General features: G+C 33.8%; 2 protein-coding genes across 9 annotated transcripts in view; both read right to left on the bottom strand.

Annotated features, from left to right (window-relative positions):
- LOC139514409 (neurexin 1-like) overlaps positions 1–7,028 on the bottom strand; it is a 91,001-nt gene extending 83,973 nt beyond the window's left edge. For 4 of the 8 annotated variants that reach the window (XM_071303602.1, XM_071303606.1, XM_071303608.1 and 1 more), the window contains exon 1: positions 6,880–7,028. The gene's annotated coding sequence lies outside the window, so the exon portion shown is untranslated. The remainder of the gene's footprint in view (positions 1–6,879) is intronic. The other 4 variants (XM_071303599.1, XM_071303605.1, XM_071303607.1 and 1 more) reach the window with 1 other exon arrangement.
- A 1,325-nt stretch (positions 7,029–8,353) lies between these two features.
- LOC139514419 (uncharacterized protein CXorf65 homolog) lies at positions 8,354–17,506 on the bottom strand. Its single transcript, XM_071303636.1, has 5 exons — positions 17,337–17,506; positions 15,683–15,769; positions 9,712–9,828; positions 9,255–9,341; positions 8,354–8,618 (listed from the first exon to the last, which is right to left on the bottom strand). The coding sequence occupies exons 1-5, from the start codon at positions 17,359–17,361 to the stop codon at positions 8,461–8,463; spliced, it is 474 nt and encodes a 157-aa protein (XP_071159737.1). The 5' UTR covers positions 17,362–17,506; the 3' UTR covers positions 8,354–8,460.
- Between the last annotated feature and the right edge of the window lie 3,843 nt (positions 17,507–21,349).

Genomic DNA, 21,349 nt, shown 5'->3' with positions numbered 1-21,349 from the left:
CCTGATTTTGGCTACTTTTCACGTTTTTCCGATTTTAAACTCTTAAACGGCTTTCAACGTGCCATACTTTCAAAAACAGACGTCTGAGAAGAGTTTATGGACCATGAACTGCTTGGTTGAAGTCCCTGCTATCATGACAGTTCAGGTAGGGCAGTTAAAAAAAGGTATGGAGGGTCATACGGGCCATCAAAGAATGGTTGTCGCCATGACGCCTTTAGGCGTCATTGGGGGTTAATGGGTTAATGACCTATTAGTGGAAGCTTTATACAGACTTTATAAACTATCTAATGACCTTGAAAATGAAGTCAAGGATAAAATGTAATTTTTTCCATTGCAGACAGCTATAGGAGATAAAGAAAGGAAACAACTTGAACTGTGATCAAAAGCTCGTTATAATTCCCCCAGCTACAAGCATTCCATAGACACTAAGTTGATAACACCCCCCCCCCCCCCTTTTTTAAAATGACTGGATCCGCCCCTGAACAATAGATGTGCAAATGCATTACATGGTATAGCATGCTTAAAAAAGAGGCATGATAACAATATTAAGGAAGCTCAGATTCCTAGTTCCTGAGTAAAAGGTGGAAATTATTTCATTCATAAGATAAGATAAGATAAGATAATTCATAGCCATTATGTGTAAGAATATTTAAGTATTTGGTATTAAAGCAGCAATTTAAGTTGATGTAAATGTGAATGTAACATTAGGTTACACGCGTAGAAGTACATCTAGTCCTGCAGTGTACTCTTTCCTTTGAAAGAAATACACAAGTGTACAAAGGAAGGAATATAGTTTAATTAGTAGCCCATTTCTTGTAATTAATGGAAGTTCTACACCACACAATGAAAGTATGGTTACATATAAAGCTTGGTTACATGAAACTTGCAACTACATTATGAGGAACTTTGATTTGTATTTTGAGGTTGAGAAAATATACCATAAAATTGAGAATGGAAATGGGGAATGTGTCAAAGAGACAACAACCCGACCAAATAAAAAACAACAGCAGAGGGTCACCAACAGGTCAATGTAGCGAGAAATTCCCGCACCCGGAGGCGTCCTTCAGCTGGCCCCTAAACAAATATATACTAGTCCAGTGATAATGAACGCCATACTAATTTCCAAATTGTACACAAGAAACTAAAATTAAAATAATACAAGACTAACAAAGGCCAAAGGCTCCTGACTTGGGACAGGCGCAAAAATGCGGCGGGGTTAAACATGTTTGTGAGATCTCAACCCTTCCCCTAAACCTCTAACCAATGTAGTAAAGTAAATGCATAACAATACGCACATTAAAATTCAGTTCAAGAGAAATCGGAGTCAGATGTCAGAAGATGTAACCAAAGAAAATAAACAAAATGACAATAATACATAAATAACAACAGACTACTAGCAGTTAACTGACATGCCAGCTCCAGACTTCAATTAAACTGACTGAAAGATTATGATTTCATCATATGAACATCAGGCACAATCCTTCCCGTTAGGGGTTTAGTATCATACCATCCTAACATATATGAGTAGAACATAACCCGTGTCATGCCAACAACTGTTTTTAAAAAATAATGTGTTTAGTTCCGATGCAAAGACCTTATCAGTGACTCAATATTAACGCCAAAATATGCAATCTTTAATGACTTGACAACAGTATCGTAATTATATCCCTTCTTAATAAGTCTATTCAAAGGTTTTGTAAGTTTATGAGGTGAATACTGACACCTTTGTGCTTTATAAAGAATATTACCATAAAAAATTGGATGTGAAATACCTGAACGTATTAGAAGTCTGCATGTTGAGCTATATTTACGAATGATGTCTTTATACCGATGATAAAATTTAGTAAATGTTTTGACTAGTTTGTGATATCGAAAACCCTGGTGTAATAATTTTTCAGTAATACATAAATTTCTCTCGTTAAAATCTAAAACATTTTTACATACACGAGCGAATCGTACAAGTTGAGATATATAAACACCGTAAGATGGTGACAAGGGAACGTCTCCATCTAAAAACGGATAATTAACGATAGGAAATGAAAAATCATCCCTTTTATCATAAATTTTAGTATTCAGCTTTCCATTAGTGATATTGATATCAAGATCGAGAAAAGGGCAGTGGTCATGACTAATGCATGAAAATAAAATGTATCAAATATATTAACTGATTCTATGATATTTTGCTAAACTTCTTCAATTTAATTTTATTGACAGCGAGTTTTTCTAATTTGGGAGTCAAATATTAGGGTAGAGCATTATTTACTTTTAAACTTACCCCCAAAACAGACCAGGGATCAAACCAGACAACTGGTACAATAAGTCAGATTAACATAAATCATTTGTTTCCTTATGCTATAAGACCCTGTGATTCAATTCCCAAAAAATATTCATAGAAAAATTACATGCAAGTCATAACACCATTCATCCAAACATGAGTTCAAATGTAAGAAAACATGCCAGAAAAATTAAACAATTTACTCAACAATGATGTGAAAGACCAAAAATAAATTCAAATAGAAATTTTGATTTTAATATCTTCAACTACTTTCCACAGAAAATTGTCCCAAAATATCTTCACAGCAAAACACTATAATAAATTGCTCAATCAATTATCCAAATAATAAAATATGTTTTCTTTGACTTAAAATGTAATTCTAATTCTTCATTTTCCATAGTTGATTTTAAATTTTACAAGGCTATCCTAAATAGGAATTCAAAAACACTTAACTTATTTTCATAATTGAAAAGAGTTATGTCTCTTGAACTAGTTCTTACAAAGTTGATGGATCTATTATCCATAGCTTTTGTCATAACAGTATCAATCTTACGATTTGGATGGTAGGAATGTAATACCTTACTAAATGAGCGCTTGCACCACACTAAGACAACCCACATAGCAATGAGCTAAATAGCAGTTGATTATATTATAGACATAAATTATATATATATATATATATAGCTTCAATTGGGAAACATTTTAGAAATTTGTATTGTGAAAGGACAAATCCTTTTGAATATAAGGACAGTAATTATATAATAATGGTATATATTAATATAGATACTGGTAACAAAATATTTTTTTTTCCCTGGAGGTCATTGCAAAAAATATAACAATAATATGCTATATCCTATGAACATGATGATAGAATGCAAATACATGTACACAAAAAATGTAGTTACAAACAGCTGCAGATTTAAAATCAAGCTGTTATCATGGTCATACACTCAAATAGCCATTGCTGAACAGTTTTTTGAAGATATGTAGGTAAATTTTTAAATAGCTCCATAATATTCCATCATAAATATTACTGGAAGTCTGTGCCAGGAAGGCCCTAAATTTATTTTGCACAATATCATCCAGAAAATACCTGTATAAAATATTTATATCAGGTTCCATGATAGAACAACAGTTCATATTGTATAATTAAAACCTGAAGAAATAAATCTAAAAAGTAAAAACTAAAATGGTAAGGAACATTCTAAAAAAACTTGTTAGGCACATAAAAGAGTTGGCTAATAGAAAAGTTGATTTGCCCTTGACCATCAAAAAAAGGGGGTTTCTAACCCCCCTTTGTGATCTGACACTGTGGCTAGTTATAGCAAAAAAATTCAATTGGATTTGAAGCTGGTGATGATCAACTTACCAATAAAATACATGCCAAATCCACCTGTTCAAAACCAATAACCTTCCTGGAGCTCTTATGTACATTTTTGTAGCACCTGCTTCATATTATTAATGTAAAAACTAGGTGTGAAATACCACTTTTTATTACAATGTTTTGAAGTCCTGCAAATGCACATGTACAATGTATGTATTCATAATTCCATAATAAGTTTCTTTATTTTGATAAAACTTTTTCTATTTTTTGACAAAATTTACACATTTGTAAATACATGTTTCTTTGCTGTAATTTTTTTTATCTATGAAAATATTTCATTGAAATCTGAGACATTCCTGCAAGCATGCACATATCTATAAAACCACCTGAAAAATTATAAACAGAACATCAAGGCAGGGGCGGATCCAGCCATTTAAAAAAAGGGGGGGGTCCCAACCCAGGACAAAGGGGGTGGGGGGGGGGGTTCCAGCTATATGTCCCCATTCAAATGCATTGAGCGGCCAAAAAAAAGGGGGGTTCCAACCCCCGGAACTCCCCCCCCCTGGATCCGCCAATGCAAGGAAAGGTAAATTAGTCCCAGGGGCGGATGCAGGAATTTTCGAAAGGGGGGGTGCTAACCCAGGGCAAACAGGGCAAAGGGGGGGTGCAAAACATATGTCCCGATACAAATGCATTGATCGGCAAAAATAAAGGGGGGGGGGTGCGCACCCCCGGAACCCCCCCCCTGGATCCGCCACTGAGTCCTGCTTATCATAGATTTTGGTATGACATTTAATGGTACCATTATAAGTTATAATTTCAAGGTCATTGATAAGTATTGGTCACTACAAACTATAAATTATAATAGATGATAATAAAAGAGTTGATCAATGTTGTAGATTCAGGGGCGGATGCAGGAATTTTCGAAAGGGGGGGTGCTAACCCAGGGCAAAGGGGGGGGGGGGGGTGCAGGGGGGATGCAAAACATATGTCCCGATACAAATGCATTGATCGGCAAAAAAAAAGGGGGATTGCGCACCCCCGGAACCCCCCCCCCCCCTGGATCCGCCACTGAGATTGGAATATTTCTCTACATGGTCATATAGCTTATTCAAATTATACTTGTAAACGACCTACCTAACTTTGCCTCTACCTTGCAGGACATGAGACAATACACACGTGTATCCCAATATGATCCCATCATGATATAGTTTGATCAAAAGGAGAATCCGCATTTAGGGAGCTACCATTTGATTTTTATGGGGGGGCTAGGATGAAAAATTTTGTCCTGCTTTTTTTTTTAGTTGTAATCTCTGTCCTGCCTTTTTATTTTTTACTCTATTCGGTCCTGCCTTTTTTTTTACTAGTTTATCCTGACTTTTTTTACACAAATTGTCATCCTGCCTTTTTTTTTTAACAAGTTTCTCATCCTGCCTTTTTTTTTTACTCAAAACTCCTGTCCAGCCTATTTTTTTCAAATTTCATCCTAGCCCCCCCCATAAAAATCAAATGGTAGCTCCCTTAGGGAAATCTTAAATAGGCCGCTAGCACCATCTGCCAGAAATGTCGGAAACCGTATGTCATTTCAGGAACTCACTGCTATCAAAAACCGAGAAATATAATAAAAAGTCTATGACATACATAGTTCAAGTACCTATTAAAGTACGTCGCGACAGTGATGAATTTCGTCTTTTTGTGTGCAGTTTTAGTTTCAGCAGCACTTTCAGGACACCGGAAACTTCTAAACTAAGACTAAAATCTAATGCAGACGGGTCTTGTTCATCTCTACCGGAATAAATTGAAAAGATAAGATGATTACAAGTGATGCCTATACTATGAAAATGTTTCTTCAAATAGCCGTTGATAGTTAATCAGGCGTAAGCTGTTTATAAAACGGGTGTAAACATTGCATTTTGACGTTGCAGGTGGTAAGTAATCGGGATATGATTTTCGGAACTCGTCTCCACATTATTACACGCGAAATTATATCTTATATGAAATAATTACATTAGATGTATGTTTCATTATAATATTTTATTCTGATTGGCTAATTGCACATCACGTGTTATTCCGTAAGCAGTTGCATTGCTCAATACAACTTTTCACTCATGATAGCACGTGCTCCAACAATAAAGTGCACATGTGAATTAAATAATAAAATATATAAAATTCGTGTTTTCATGGTCAAAGCTAAAAAATGTAATTAGAAGTATTGAATGCTTCTTTTTGTAACTTTATAGGGTTGTAAAAGCGTTGACCGTGCGTACATTTTTAGAATGAAGCGCTTGCGCGCTTCATACAAAATGTACTTCGGTCAACGCTTTTACACCCCAATAAATTTACAAAAAGAAGCATTCAATTCTTAAATTATACATCACTAATATCGGAATGAGATTGGCAATAACGACACCATGGAATATCTAGTTCCCTAAATTCTGTATTTTGATTTTTTCTACTAATAGAATCATCGCTGTGTTATTATTAAAATCGACTCATTTTAAAACTTAAAAAGTGATATGCTAGATAATATTTGTTTTACCGGGTTTTTTAGTAGCTATCTGAGGAAGGATAAACTTCAAGTGCTCTTCAATTAATTTTACATTTTCATGATATTTTAAGATGATATTAATGATGTGGAACAGTATGAAAATCTGCAATGTATTATTCAGATATTTTTATCTGCAAAACGGCTAAAATTAACTGGTGTGCATATCTCGAGGTGCATATTCAATTTATATGTAATTGCCAAAGTAACCAAAATTGCATCGCTATGCTTTAGCTATATCTGTATTCTTTGTTGTTAATTTTTATGACATATTAGTACAATATGTTTCTATCTGTCCCCTATTCAGTTGTTATAACCTCTTGTACACTGACCGTGTTAAGGTTTAAAGAGTGTCTACCCTGGTCTTGTCCTATTCCATGAGCGATCTTGATTTAAATCGGATTGTCCTATTGGCATATATACATTGTATATGAATCCCTTAGGTCCGCTTGAAGTTAAGAAAATTATTCCAGAACTGTTTTAAGCTCTATTAAAACTTCTTGTCTCTGATGTTTTTTAAGGCTAAAAACTTTTAGGGGCATAACGATTCTACGTTCAAAATTTAAAGAACAATGCTGGGGCATTTGGATTCATAGATACCCTCGGTTTATCCTAGCATGATGCCATCAATGATTCTATGTTATAAGATGCAAAGGAACAAAAAAATGAGTATGTTTTTAGAACTCAAAGTATACTAAAGTAAACAAATTAAAAGTTAACGAGCGACAAACTTACCTGACATATTCGATATTTCCACATGGCGCACTTACTGTCTTTTATATTTGTCAAAATGTTTGCAATCATGCATATAAAAACTACACCCTTAGTTATAAGAGATATTCTCTGATAACAGCGATATAGAAAAGCTAATATTAATGTTATGTAATGATGCTGTCAAAACACGTCAAAAATGATGGAAACTACATCTGCCAACATTGTTACTTTTGTTGTTCTGTCACACTGACTGCTTTCCTAGGTATTGTTTTCGTAATTTTCTAGTTGACGACGATTTTCTAAAAATCTTGAGATTCCGTGCGATATGTGAACTGTAGGTATTTTTTTGTCTGTATTTTGAATTTGTTTTGTTTTTGTTTGTTTTTTTTATATTTTTTTTGTCACACGTTTAGAATGTATTGTTTCCCTCTCCTCATCTATTTGATTAAACAGGGTCATTCCGATGATTAAGTCGTCCTGGATTTTTGTTCTTCGTCCGTCTTTCCTTTGTTTGTCTCTTTGCATCTCTGCAAAGCTAATGGTGAAATTTCAGATGAGTGACTGAAGTTGCCAGTTTCTATGGACACATTATTTTGATTTAAAACAAGTGTATTGTTTTATTCTATAATACCCCTATATTGTAATGATACATGTTTCAGATACTTTGTTAAATTGATTTGGTACTTTTCGGACACCGACAAGAAATTCGTTATAATGAACTTCAAAATTATAGTTACTTAGATTTTAATGGAAAACATCGATACTCAAAATAATACCCAATCGCTCTAATCCAATCCCAAAAATGTCAGAAATATCACGGTTAACTATTGATCATAAAAGAAGAATTTTAATTGTGATTATAGTTGTACAATCATTGCTGGTGCGATATACCATATTTTTTTTAAATGAACAATGATTGTGTTACTGTAGGCTTTCTATCAAACATATAAAAAAAAAAAGACGATGTAGTATGATTGCCAATAAGACAACTCTCCACAAAAGACTATATGACACAAACATTAACAACTATAGGTCACCGTACGGCCTTCAACAATGAGAAAAGCCCATACCGCATAGTCGGCTATAATAGGCCCCGAAATGACAACGTAAAACAATTCAAACGAGAAGAATAACGGTCTTATTGAAGTACCAAAAAACCCAAACGAGAAACAATGTGTAACACGTAATTTATCAAATTTCGGCCCTTAGATTAGGAAAATTGAATAAGAATGACAATTTCTCTTCCATCGATATAGAGTCTTTCTGACGCATGTACATATTAATTAAATACGTGCAACGTTACATGTTGTCACTATTTGATTTCTTGTTGAATGTATCGCCGCAAATAAAGCTTATATACAATTTCCATGACGAAGTCTCTTTTAAAGTAGAACCATTTTACAGCATGAGTTCTTGTAAATGTGACATGTGTCATAAATACATGTACATCTGCTTTGGGTGGAGCATGGTAAAACAGTACAATAAATTACCAACACCTGCTTTAGCACTTTATTCTAATAAAAATCAAGTTAGCACATATAAATTTATTATAAAAACATAATGAACACAAGATTGTTTTAAAGGTTTCTCGGTACATACAATTCACTTTTTGGGAGATTTTGCTGTTTTTCTGTCTGCTTTCTTGTTCTGTTGTTTTGATTGTTTATTGTTTTTTACGTTTTTCTGGTCATCTGATGAGTTGACACCTGATCTTGCAGATATTGGCCGGGAGCGTCCTTCTACTTTTGGATTCAACGTTTCTGAAATTAAATGGTTAATATGTGGTCATTTTTCTGTGAAATTTCTTACGCTTATTTGGCTTAGAACTATCCAAATTTATAATAGAAAGAGTGTTCATTTGATATAGATATCCTGGTAAAAAGAAATGTTTGTAGCACAAAGAACAGTTTGTAGCACAAAGAACAGTTTGTAGCACGAGGAACAACAAACCTAGTCATTTGCAAGTGACCACGAGAACAATGTGAATTCCAATTTCATCTGATATGTTTTTGGTTTGTTTTAATTCTTCATAATTGCAAACGTAGCTCATCTGACAAACTGAATGGGCCAAATTAAAAAACATACTTCGTAGTGATTTTTTTCCATTGTGTAAATGATGCGACGTGAGACGTAATACCAATATTGCGAGCCGAAAATATTCATTATTAAGAGTTTAGATTAATTGATTTCAATACTAGTTTTAAAATTAAGATAAACAGCAGAAGACGCAATTTTTTGTATTGCTACCTTATCATTAGAGTATATATACTAGTAGATCTAATTAGTTTAGAACTGAATTTGGAACATGCATTTTCAAACAATGACTTTGTTAAAGTGTCTATAGACACTTAGAAAATTCCGTGCATCGTATATAATAACTTGATCTAGCTACTTGCCAACAAATTCAGTATTATTTTCCATTCCTACCAGCATGGGTCTGTATATCGTTCTTGATCGGTCAAAGTCATTTTCATGGTAAAGACCTGTAAAAAAAATAGCCAATAATCTTTATTCTTCATATAATTTTTATTCAATTGGCAAGTTAGCATGAGAAGCTAAAAATAGACATTGGAAGAAATTTCTAACACACTTTAAAGCTTCATAAGAACTTAGTTTTAACATATCAAGGTGAGATGTAATGAATTTGGACATTCATAGAAAATATACATATATTAAATGGATTCCACAATGTAAAATTGAACCCTGCTTGTATTATATAGCAACAGCCCATACAAATTCGTGTACAACATGTATACTGTTTAAAGAACTTCATGCATATAGTCTAGTTTGGTTTAAATCATACATCTTAAGTTGAATACTGTAAAACTTTCATAAAATTGCACAAAAACAAACCTTCAATTTTAAGCAGAATTAGAGTTTCTCTTTCTTTTAAGAAATCAACACCATACTCGAACGGGTGCCGTCTTAAATCTTTAACTATTCCATCTTCATCAGAAAGCTCTAATATATCTGAAAAAAAATACCAAATTCTATATATTTCTTAGGATTATAGTAAATTTAGCAACTATCAAACAATATTTAAAGCTTATGATAGAAGAAAGTTCGACTGCAATAAAAGGGGGGCTCATTTTTTTCTGGTTATTCTTCATCAAGGTCATGAATAAACAAGAGTATATATATATTCGCTCGATTGACTACACATATCATTATCGATAACTGTGTAAAGCAAGTCAAGTTTAGATTGATCGGCCCTACCAGACAAACATGATGGGTCTTAGACAAAATTCGATTCTGGCGTGCACAAGTCAAATCCTGGTATCTATATTGAGTGTATGGTCATTTTCAAATAATTCTATTCAGCATAATAGTTTTCATAGAGCTAATATAGACACACCGAACTACGAAATCTTGACATTGACCAATGAACATTGAACATGAGGTTAAGGTCATGGGATAACTGCGAGACAAACATGTACAATTTAGCATCATTTCATACACCATTCATAGTTGGTATATTGTATTATAGTTTCTTAGAAACAGATTTAACCAGGAAAGCATAACATTTGCCAACCCATGCAAAATGAGGTCAAGGACAACTGAACCCTGCCTGGCAAATAATGACACCTTACGATCATTCCATACACCAACTATAGTTTACCTACTGCTTTGAGTATCTGAGAAATGGACCTACATATAATCACGTAGCTGACTTGCTCAGCCAGGAACTCAAAATTGTCTTGTATGCTGAGTGTTTCCATAGGGCCAAAACCAGATTGATTAATTGTTTTTTTTATGATTAATTATTATTCATTCTAATATATCTTTCTGCTTTAAGCCAGTATGATTTTGCTAAAACCATGTTTTTGGTTTACACACAGATATCCCTTATGTTACATTTGGTATTGTTTTTTCGGAGCTGGTATTTGCTCAATTACAAGTATGAGATCTGGATATTAATTGAGATTTCCTCTATTAGTACAGTTTTACTTTAAGTAAGTGTGGAATTTCAGGACTTGATCATTAATACAAACAGAACAAAAGTTTACCTGAAAAGTTACACCTGTTAAAATAAAGGTCGGTGTGATCATTAAACATTTCATCTTATCAACGGAAGGCAAGACTTGCATATCATACCTTGATCTTTGGAAAAGGTAAATAAAAATTAGGTCTCTAGAAATTTAGTAAGCCTGCCACTGGTGACCTGGAATGATTTAATCACTGACACTAGAAGCATAGACAAGGAGTATTTGCAAACCACTCTAACAACTGTACAAAAATAACACAACATCATACTAAAAGTACAGAAACAATGTTTCACTTTATGAGACTCCATTAATATACAACATTACACTGAGAAAAATAAAATAGGAGACTATAGAAAAGAATTACAATATGAAACAACAGAAATCAAAACTTGGCTTGTTTGTATAAAGGTAACATTAACTTTGATCATTGACGAAAGAAATGACTCCGAAGACAGGTGAACCCTGTCTAGCCTTTCGTCGCAGACAAGATAAACACAAAAACACAATCTTATTAGACTCGAATTTTTCTAAATTCCTTCTCATTTCTTAATCACAAAATCTGTTGGTTCGTTTTTCTTTTCTTTTAGATATATTTGTAGTACTATCCGCCATAATATGTTATTCTTGGTTCTACAATCTGTCGATACCTAAATATTGGCATTGCACAAGGTCATGTTGTTTCTGACTGTTAATGACGTCTTTTTACTTAATTGATTTGATGTTGGATGTGTACTAATTGATATTTTATACTTCAATATCGCAACAAAACATTTACTTAATTTTATCATTGGTACAAGGACATCATTCGTAAATATATATATATCAGCATGCAGACATCTTATATGTTCAGGTGTTTCACATCCAATCCTTAATGATAATATTCTTTACAAAGCACAAAAATGTCTGCATTCACATCAAAAGCTAACCAAACCTTTAACACACTTATTCAGAAGGAATATATAGTTACAATACTGTTGTCAGGTTATTATGGGTTGCATATTTTGGTATTGATATTGGTTCACTCATAGAGTCTTTGCATCGGGAATAAACACATTTATTCTAAAATCAGTTGTTGGCATGATACTCAGTGTTGTTCTTCTCATATATTTTATGATGGTATGATACTAAATCCCTAACGAGAGAGATTGTATTTGATTTTCGTATGATGAAGAAATAATCTTTCAATCAGTGTAATTGAGGTTTTGAGCTGGCATGTCAGTAACAGCTTGGTAGTCCTTTGTTAATTCATGTATTATTGTCAATTTGTTTACTTTCTTCTGACCTTTTGATTAAAAACAGAAAAGAAAGTAACCGTTTTAAAAGAATTCACGACAAAACCCGTGACTGTAATAGCGAGACGGTCAATCTTTAATGTGCGTATTGTTATGCGTTTACTTTACTACATTGGTTAGAGGTATAGGGGGAGGGTTGAGATCTCACAAACATGTTTAACCCCGCCGCATTTTTGCGCCTGTCCCAAGTCAGGAGCCTCTGGCCTTTGTTAGTCTTGTATTATTTTAATTTTAGTTTCTTGTGTACAATTTGGAAATTAGTATGGCGTTCATTATCACTGGACTAGTATATATTTGTTTAGGGGCCAGCTGAAGGACGCCTCCGGGTGCGGGAATTTCTCGCTACATTGGAGACCTGTTGGTGACCCTTTGCTGTTGTTTTTTATTTGGTCGGGTTGTTGTCTCTTTGACACATTCCCCATTTCCATTCTCAATTTTATTTTGACTAATACTTATAAACTCAGGAAAGTTAAAGTCCAAGAAGCTATTAAAAAGAAGGAAAACGCTCTGAAATTGAAACAATTTCATGACAAATGTGTTAACTGCTCCAATAAAGTTTTCTGGGACCTTTTAAAGCCAAAAATGAAAGTACTGTCCCCAATCAAATTATGAACCCGAAGAATAAGTCTGAACTTTTTACGGACGAAAAAGACATAAATGCTGTTTTGAGTAACCATTTTAACTCTTTCGGCAGAGATTCTTCTTTAAAACTTAATATGCAAAATGAAGTTAAGGAGTTTCTTTCGAGTGCAGAAAAAAAATGAAGTTTTTCCAGACTCGCATATCTCAGTAAAAATTGACGGAGAGCAGATAGATAAAATTATAAGAAATCTTCAGTCGCACAAAGCTAGTGGTATCGATGAGATTCCCAATGAATTTTTAAAGTTTGGTGGCGATGCACTTGTGGATTCACTTGTTGATCTCTTCACCATTATTATTGACCTTGAAGCTGTACCTGATGATTGGCAAAATGGCATCATCAAACCCCTACTCAAAGCTGGGTCTATCTATGATATTGATAACTATAGGGGGATTACTTTAACGTTTAATGTGTACAAGGTATATTCGAAAATTTTGAAGGGAATCTGTAATGACCTACTTAGAAGAAAATAATATTTTAGGCGAGGTTCAGGGGGCATTTAGAAAAAAATAGAAGAACAGAGGATCATATTTTTACTCTACAAGGTATTTGTTCTATTCGAAAAGCTAAAAAATATAAAACGTTTTTAGCTTTTCAAGACCTATCAAAAGCTTTCGATAGAGTCTGGCGTGATGGCCTTTTCTATTCATTGTGGAAAACTGGCATTCAATGTAAGTGTTGGAAACTGCTCAAATCACTTTACAGTAATGTATCAAACAAAGTTTTGTCTGGTGATTGTGAAACAGGTTCTTTGATCAAGAATTTGGCTTGAAACAAGGTTGTCTCCGGCTCTTTTCTCTGTTCTAATGCATGACCTCGTAAATATGCTCGAAGCCAACAATTTTGGTGCCCAACTATTCTCACAACTAATGAATTGCCTTTTATTTGCTGATGATGTAGTCCTTATCGGGAAGTCCGAGGCGGAACTACATCTTCTGCTTGATATAACAGCTAATTTTGCTTCAAAGTGGAATCTAAAATTTAACCAAAACAAAACCAAGGCTATGATAGTAGGTAAGCGTTAAGAAAAAGATAAGAAGTGGCAATTAGGTAACCTGCTCCTTGAGGAAGCCAATGAATACAAATATCTCGGTGTTTATTTTATCCATTCATTGACTTTTGCCTACAACATAAATTGTTACTTAAAAGACAAAGTTGCTATATGAGCACGGATCTTTCAATCGCATATCCTTTTGAGATGCCCTCTGGAACTCCGTAATACGACAATCTACCGCACACGTTTGTGCTGTATGGCTGCCGTCGTCAGTTTCAAGCAAGCAAATTCTTGAAACGTGGCAATATAAATCGGCGACATTCATTTTTAGTACTAATATGAACATCCCTAAGTCGGCTCTGTTCGTAGATTTGGTTGGAAACCGATAATTGATTTCATAGATAGACAAAGGGTGTCTTATTTTGCTAGATTTCATGACCTATAGATAAGAATAGGTTATATTCGACATTGGCTAGAGGTATATGGGAGGGTTGAGATCTCGCACACATGTTTAACCCCGCTGTATTTTTGCGCCCAAGTCCCAAGTCAGGAACCTCGGGCCTTTGTTAGTCTTGTATGTTTTTTTTTTTAATTTTAGTTCATTTATATGTTTTGGAGTTTATATTAGTACATGACGTCCATTTTCACTGAACGATTACACATTTTTATGTGGGGCACAGCTGAGGCCCACATCCGGGTGCGGGATTTTTTCTCTGCTCTTTGATTGGGTTGTCATAGTGTCTCTTTGGCATATTTCCCCATAACCATCCTCAATGTTATTAGATGTAGGATTTTACACAAGCAAACTAGCAAACACTACTACATCCTGTATGTGCTGTCCAGACAGGAGCCTGTATTTCAGTGGTATTCGTTTGTTGCTGCATAATTTATTTGTTTTTCCGTCATTGTTTTGAATATACATCAGGTCGTAAGTTTTCTCGTTTGAAATGTTTTACATTTGTCATTTCGGGGCCTTTTATAGCCGTGTAGTTTTTGATTTTTAATTAGTGGAGAGTTGTCTCATTGGCAATCATACTACATCGTTATATATTTATATATATTACTTCATGGACATTTATAACTTCCTGTAAGCTTGTACCTCTCCTCAGCTAAATGGAGAAATAAAGTTGTTATATTTTTTGTTGTATTTTTTTTTTTTTAACTTTTTGTCTTTGATATAAATTATATTAATACTAATGGTTACATCTTCTGACATCAGACTCGGACTTCTCTTGAACTAAATTTTATAAATGTGCGTATTGCTATGCGTTCACTTTTCTACATTTGCTAGAGGTATAGGGGAGGGTTGAGATCGCATACACATGTTTAACCCCGCCGCATTTTTTGCGCCTATCTCAAGTCAGGAGCCTCTAGCCTTTGTTAGTCTTGTATTATATTTAATTTTAGTTTCTTGTGTACAATTTGGAGTTTCGTATGGCGTTCATTATCACTGAACTAGTACAAATGTATATATATTTGTTTAGGGGCCAGCTGAAAGACACCTCCGGGAGCGGGAATTTCTCGCTGCATTGAAGACCTGTTGGTGACCTTCTGCTGTTGTCTGTTCTATGGTCGGGTTGTTGTCTCTTTGACACATTCCCCATTTCCATTCTCAATTTTAATAATGGTACTGCTGTGTGTTTGATTTAAATCCAGATTTTTCATTTTAATATATCAACTTCAATTTGTCTTTTTTGAATTGTATTGAATTGATGGTCGTCTTTTTTTTTACCGTGTCTATATCTATCATTTTTTCTACTAGAGATTTTTTATCGTCTCGTGGTATCCTTTTGTATGTCTTCCTTCTTCTTTTTTATTTGGGGGAGGGGAAGGGGCGAGTGGAGTGATGGGTGGGTGGTTTGTTATATACGTTATTTTTTTAAACACATGCACTGAATGTATACATGCTTACCATTTGAGTTACATTTGCACTTTTCTTTAATGGAATGTAATAAAATGTCATTTCTGCAGTTAGCATTAAAAATTTTACTCTGGTCATCTGTAAATAAAAAAAATATGCAATTTTACTGAGTTGAAAAGGAATCATTATTATAATTATACTATGGAGTGTCCCAGTTTGTTTATTGTTACATATATATACTAATATGTGAAAACTGTTGTTTCTTATTTGTGTTTGTAACTATGCATACTGTATTGTTTATTATATTTGTAAAAGAATAATATTACAATGATATTATATTATGCTCCTTGTGAGCCCATTTTATGGAAATAAAGCATATTCTTCTTCTTCTTCTTCTTACCGTATTTCTGTATACTTAAGGTCTCTATATTATACTATATGCACCGTATTTCTGTATACTAAGGTCTCTAATCGAAATGTAAAGTGTGAACAAGTTTGCCTTTTAATATGAATGTAATCAGCGAGGTTTATTTACTTATACAGTTTTCGCTGTAATTTAACGTGTCATTGAGAGTACATATAGGTAAAAATAAAGAGCTCCTTACGCAAATAGCGGTAGGTTTTCAAACACATGATACGATTGTTCAACTTTATCTCTTGTTCTTCAAGTGAAATAAGTTTTGTGCAAACTTAAAACGTGTATATCAAGCCTACTTCAACTGCGTGGGATAGGACGAAATTTATACGACTAATCTATAGCTATTGCCGCTTGAGATTTTTCGAAAATGACAGGACAAAGTTTAATTGAGAGACAATATACAATAACAAGCTAATACTTATTTAGTGTTGGACCCTTAAAATTTTTGAAAAGTTTTCCTATATCACTTTGTATCCAACTTGTGATTTCTTCCCGTGGTTCCATGACTGACAAGTCTTATACACCCCGTCTTATCGAATTATATTAGATGAAGGTTAGTAAAAAATGTACACCATTTATTTATAATCTAAACCTCCACTTAACCTTGCTCGTATAACGTATGCCTAAAGGATGTCAATACAATTGAATTGAATATAAAATTAAGCATACCTATATTACGATTACCATTGAGACAATTTTCCACCCGAGTCAAAATGACTTTTGGTTAACATGAAATTCAGAAAGCCGCCAGTACATAAAGTCACATGCAATGCATATTTTTTATCGAATGTTTTTGAGGGAGTGGGGTCGTACAAACAAACATAGATTTTACCGGTACCTATAATAGGCATTTTGTTTCTAGTAGCAAATTGTGTCCCCCTTTACGTACGATCTATTGAAGCCTATAGATGTTTTTACATTGATATTTTTTATTAATTTCTCAAAATAAGTAAAGTTCATCTATCTTGCTTTAGAATTTTTTCGCATATATATATATGTTTTCAATCAGAAACTACATCTATTGTATTCTTTTTCAATGCCTTGTGTGCATCATTTAAGGAAACTGTTATCATTTAATTGAAGTTAATAAGCGAAAATACAATCAACTAAAACCATAAATAAATAAAAATTCTGAAGAGGTGACGATGAATTTGTATAGACAGACACTGCTGTAAACACATACCCCCACAATTTATTTTGTATAGACAGCCACTGCTGTAAATACATACCCCCACAATTTATTTTTACAAACCTGGTTAAAAACATAAATTACGATTAATGACTTACCCCCATATTTGACAGTGACAAACATCGTGAGCAGACTAGTATATTATAATGATCTCCTCAAACTTCTATCCTTTTAATTTTGTTTACAAATCAATAAGTAAAATTAACAATTTTCACTGAATACTCATACAAAAGGGATGTTTTACGGAGGACCTCACAAAACACCGTTACGAATCCAACCGATGATCAGTCGACTATCAAATAAACTTTATTTAAAAGCCAGATAATATCTTTCGTATACATTGCGATTTATTTTGTCTTTTGATATCAACTATTATTAAATTTTAATCTAACGTACAGCAATATCGGAGTTTAATCTCAATTAAACATCACTTGATTTAGTAATTCTACACGTCAAAACGAGCACAATTGTTTAATTAAAATAAGCCCCGTGTTTTAAATTGTTCGAGTGTTTTGAAAACCACTGGTTTTCGTGATCAGCTCCTTCTTCTCCATTGTACTAAAATGGGTTTATTTGATTTAAAAATATAGATTTCATGTTTTACTTTGTACTACATTCAAAAGTGGTTATAAGTGGAATAGATGTTGCCGTTCACTACAATGATTTGAAATAAGTAAATAAGTGTAAAACTTTCAACCACATCGACCAACTTGCACTGTATGATCCTTCAAGCATATACATCAATTGGCTCGGAACATTACTCAAAAAGTGTGGCAGATTTTAATAAACATATTTATTATTAAAACAGAACTTGAATTGTTTTAGAGGTTCTCTGATATTACTTAAACATGTATTACCTTTTAAGGGTATTTTAAACTTCTATATGTCAGCATGGTTCAAAAATTGGAGTTGTTTAGATGACGGCAATATACACAGTGTTCCAACTATAATCTAGAAATTTATTATTGGTGAAAAAGTACTTTGTCCAAATAAAATTGAAATATTATATACATTAAAATGTTACATCATACTAAACCCCTAACGTGCTTGATTTTCATATGAAGAAGACATAATCTTTTAATCCGTTTAATTGAAGTCTGAAGCTGTCATTGTGCTGTTTTCTGCTCTTTGGTCGGCATGTTGTCTCTTTGGTCGGCATGTTGTCTCTTTGGTCGGCATGTTGTCTCTTTGGTCATCATGTTGTCTCTTTGGTCGGCATGTTGTATCTTTGATACAATCGTCTTTCAAGATGTCAAATGTCCATGTTTCGGGGCAAAAAAATAAACAAGATCTTCGTATAAACCAAACATGAGAGTGAATGGGTTGCGAATACCATGGTTCATGATCTTTTGGTACAGAACACGATATATACCATGAAAGCCTTTGACCGAGAAAGGCACTAGAATCAAAACTAACATCACATACGTCACGTTTGTAAGAGCTGGCGAGAAAGGACATTAAATAGCAAAGGAATTAGGAGTTCATAAATGTGGGACATATATAATAGCTTCTTTTCAGATGGAACAATTTATATCTAGCGAAGCACGAATCTCCAATGTAGATATAAAACTAAATGTGTCAAAGCGACACGAATCGCCCTGTCTCCAAAAGTTGAAAAATCTGCAATTTCAATAACACATGTGGACACAAACATGATGGTAGTCTCACATATAAAAAAAATAAGCTCAAAATCTGGAGGCGTATAGAAAAATGAATGTATAACTGTCATTTTCAACAATTTTCAAAGTTGTAAACCCTTAATTTTAGAAAAAAATTAACGGAGCGGAACGAAACGTAAACTTGATCTGTAACTCATCATGGTTAGCTCACATATCAAAAATCAGCCCAACATCTGAAAGCATTTAGAAAAAAGGACCGTATAACTGTGATTTTCAAAAATTTATCAAAGTCCAAAGCCCGAAATTCCAGCAAAAATAACCGAGCGGAACGAAACTTACACTTGATCTGTAACGCATCATCATGACATGAGTAACTCACAAACCAAAAATCAGCCCAATATCTGAGCGTTTAGAATAAAAGTCAGTATAACTGTTATTTTCAACAATTTATCAAAGTCCAAAGCCCGTAATTTCAGCAAAAATTAGCCGAGTAGAACAAAACTTAAACTTGATCTGTATCTCATCTTGGCTAACTCACATGCCAAACATCATCCCAATATCTGAAAGCGTTTAGAAAAAAAGTCCGTATAACTGTGATTTTCCACAATTTATCAAAGTCCAAAGCCCGTAATTACAGCCAAAATTAACTGAACGGAACGAAACTTCAAATTGATTTATAACTCTTCATGAGTAACTCACAAACCAAAAATCAGCCCAATATCTGAAAGCGTTTAGAAAAAAAGTCTGTAGAACTGTGATGTTCAATAATTTATCAAAGTCCAAAGCCCGTAATTTCGGCAAAATTTAGCCGAGTAGAACAAAACTTAAACTTGATCTATAACTCATCTTGGTTAACTCACATGTCAAAAATCATCCCGGCAATATCTGAAAGCGTTTAGAAAAAAAGTCCGTATAACTGTGATTTTCAACAATTTATCAAAGTCCAAAACCCGTAATTTTGGCAAAAATTAACCGAGCGGAACGAAACTTAAACTTGATCTGTAACTCATCATGGAGAACTTACATTCCATAGATCAGCCCAATATCTGAAGCGGTTTTGAAAAAAAGTCCGTATAATGGTTTGTTGCGGAATGACGGAATGACGGAATTTCGGACAAGGGTAACACTATATGTCCCCGACCACTTAGTGGAGGGGCCATAAAAACTAAGTTGTTGGGACTTGATATTTTACTTTTGTTAGTGGAAACCATGAGTATACATAGCCGCGTTGAATCTTATAATACGATGGGAAGAAAAAAATTAATAGATATACTGATTAATGTTTGATTAACTTCCATTGTAATATATTTCATGCATACTTACCACTGAGGACTTCCGGATGAGCAAGAAGGTAGGTAGTCATAGGCCTTCAGAAATAATGCGTTAGTAGTGTGAAATGAGATGACGAAAAGAAAATAAGAAGTCATACGTTTGCGAATAAACTGAAATGCCATTCCAATAAGATTTGGGTGAAGAAAGATGCATAAAGGTACCAATGAGTGGTAATAATGATGTACTCAAGAGACGAGCTTAGGTAGATATCAAATAGTGAAGCATTGACAATATACGGAATCTGGCAGGTTAAATTTAAGAACCATGGAAACCTGATCCATGTCCAGTCATACCTGCAGTATTTTTTTCTGGTTCACTTGATTACTTGAGAAGGCGCTACTCTTAGAGCAATCTATGAGTTTGACTCTCCCTCTGGTATTTTTCGTCCCTCTCTTAGAGAAAAGGGTTTATACCAACGGAAGGTGATACTACTAGGAACTAGACTGATATCATGCAGGTGACTCCCGTATTGGTTCTCAAACATTACATTCGACAACAAAAGCTCCCTTCATACATAACGTCTTAAATGAGCTCCACGTTAACAAATCAAATTTATTTGTTTTATTCGTGTATGTCAAGATATAAATTTGACAATTCTATGCGGATTTTTTTGGAGAGGGATTATTAATACTAAACTCTTATATCGTCAGTCAATGTTACATCATTTTAAAAAAACAAACTAAGTAAACAGTTTTCACTGAAATCTCCATTGTTGTACAAAATTTAAACCTCATTTCACATAATTAAGCAAACAAAGGAAGGTATTGATGTAAAGGATAACAAACATTTACATGAATATTAAAGCTTTTCACACCGTATATATCGTTAGAATCGACGTACAGAAAAGAAATACATGAAGTAGAGAAAATAAGCGTGTATGATTTTTGCGGTTTAATAATCATGGTTTTACCCGACCATTAAAACGAAATAATACATTTTAGAAAAATCCATTTCTAAATATGATTTGGGTGAACAAGGTACACACTTTAGATTGGAAAAATTCAAAATATCATTTAAGAAAATGACAGTCACCTTTACTGCGATCTTATTTTCGTAGTGCACATATTTTGCAAGTGTAAGTGATATGATCGTCTTCCCTTTTCGAACTTTAATCGGAAAAGCTGAAAAGATGTATATATATAAGGTGTTTACCGTTATAA

The sequence above is a fragment of the Mytilus edulis genome, chromosome 3 (assembly GCF_963676685.1).
Source record: "Mytilus edulis chromosome 3, xbMytEdul2.2, whole genome shotgun sequence".
NCBI lineage: Eukaryota > Metazoa > Mollusca > Bivalvia > Mytilida > Mytilidae > Mytilus > Mytilus edulis.
This window is presented reverse-complemented; position numbering and strand designations above follow the sequence as displayed.